Source organism: Egretta garzetta, unplaced genomic scaffold (assembly GCF_000687185.1).
Source record: "Egretta garzetta isolate BGI_Z169 unplaced genomic scaffold, ASM68718v1 scaffold77, whole genome shotgun sequence".
Taxonomy (NCBI): Eukaryota; Metazoa; Chordata; class Aves; order Pelecaniformes; family Ardeidae; genus Egretta; species Egretta garzetta.
In genome coordinates this window covers 30,712-32,263 of record NW_009260130.1, presented here as the reverse complement: position 1 = coordinate 32,263, position 1,552 = coordinate 30,712, and the positions used below count along the sequence as shown (strand labels likewise).

At 44.0% G+C, this 1,552-nt stretch overlaps 1 protein-coding gene across 1 annotated transcript in view; it reads left to right on the top strand.

Moving 5' to 3' along the window:
• SCARB2 (scavenger receptor class B member 2) overlaps nucleotides 1–798 on the top strand; it is a 23,604-nt gene extending 22,806 nt beyond the window's left edge. The window contains exon 12 of the mRNA XM_009641510.2: nucleotides 569–798. Within this exon, the coding sequence (XP_009639805.1) occupies nucleotides 569–610 (42 nt within the window). The 3' untranslated portion in view covers nucleotides 611–798. The remainder of the gene's footprint in view (nucleotides 1–568) is intronic.
• Nucleotides 799–1,552: the final 754 nt, after the last annotated feature.

Genomic DNA, 1,552 nt, shown 5'->3' with positions numbered 1-1,552 from the left:
AGGCATCCCTGCCCCTCCCTACATGTATACCTTCATACCACCTCTCTTGGATGCTCTTGAACACTGCACAGGGATTAAAATGACAAAGGGACACCTAAATTCCGTGTATTCTCTACCTTGCTTTTGTTGCTTTTTCTGCAAGCAGAAGTAATTCAGCTAGTTGTAGCTCTCCCTGTGATCCCCCTCCCACCAGTGTGGTTAAGGTCCTCCCTCATCTCTGAGGTGCTACAGTGAGCCCGAGGTCCCTGCCCAAGCCGCCACCCACCCTCTGGTGCTTTTTAGTGCAGTGCTGGTTCTCTTACAGGAAATTGTTCTTAGAAGTAGAAGCCAAGAGCTTTTTCCTTTCCTGTTTGGAGTCCCAGCAATCCAGCTTCCCCACTGTGGAAGCTCTCTAACGTGCCCCATTTAACTTTGCTGTGTGCTATTTCTTTTTTTTTTTTTTTTTTTTTTTTTTTTTTTTTTTTTTTTTTTCAGAGTTACAAAGAACTCTACGTGCGCCTTTTTTTTTTTGTGTTTTGTTTTTTTTTTTTTTTTTTTTTTTTTTTTTTTTTTTTTCTTTTTCTTTCAGAGTACTGAAGATGAAAGGTCCCCACTCATCAGGACGTCTTAGTAGATTTTCTTTAACATGTGAGTTTGGAGAATAAACTATTAGAGCTGACCTAATACCAAGTACCACTACCCAGCGTTGTCCACTGTGGAGAAACGAGCGCATCGAGTATAACTTTTTGTGGTATAGAGATGGAAGAGAATCTGCGCTGTCATCAAGGGAGGAGACTTGTCTTACCAGCTAAGCTACAACTTCACAACTACATTTTAAAACTGCTTGAGATCCTGCTTTTTTTCAACCCCGCACTCTCTTTGCACCTGCACTGACAGCCATAGATGATCATAACCATGATATCAGCGGAAATAAAATGGCCTGATTCATTACAGGAACGACACGGGTAAAATTTGCAAATGGCCTTTGGAGTGTGGGCTGCGAAGCACCCTTCTAGAAAGAGAGCAGGCTCCTGCACCGCCCAGGAACAACGGACGGGTTTGCTGTAGGCCTAGTATTGTCTTCTCTGTCAAGTGTTGCGCGCTACTTATTACCAGTATGCACTGACTGTTTGTTATTAATGTCATTGGTCCTTTCACAAAACTGATTTGTACAACTAATCCCAACCACTGAGTGAAACTTTGTTAAGCGCCTGTAGTAAGCAGGTAAAAAGCAGCCGATGGTTTGGAATGCTTTTCCGTACGGACCTCTTACCTGTTCTGCTCTGCGCAGGATCCTATTGCATGTTAGCGAGGCATTTATCCTTAAGGTTTGAGGTTTTTTCTTCAACTTTACAAAAGTTCTGCAGCCTCCGGCTTTGAGCAGCTGATCTCTGGCCCTCTTGGCTTCCTTCTGGATTTTTTTTCTCTGGGTACCCAGGAAGCGTTTCATGAGCAGATGCTCTTGGGACTGTACTTCAGGTTCCTTTACAAGAGGAGCTGGTACTTTTTCCCCGTGAGCTTTTGAGCCTGCCTGTGTGATTGGCAGGCTCCGCTAGAGAGGCCAAACCATCCC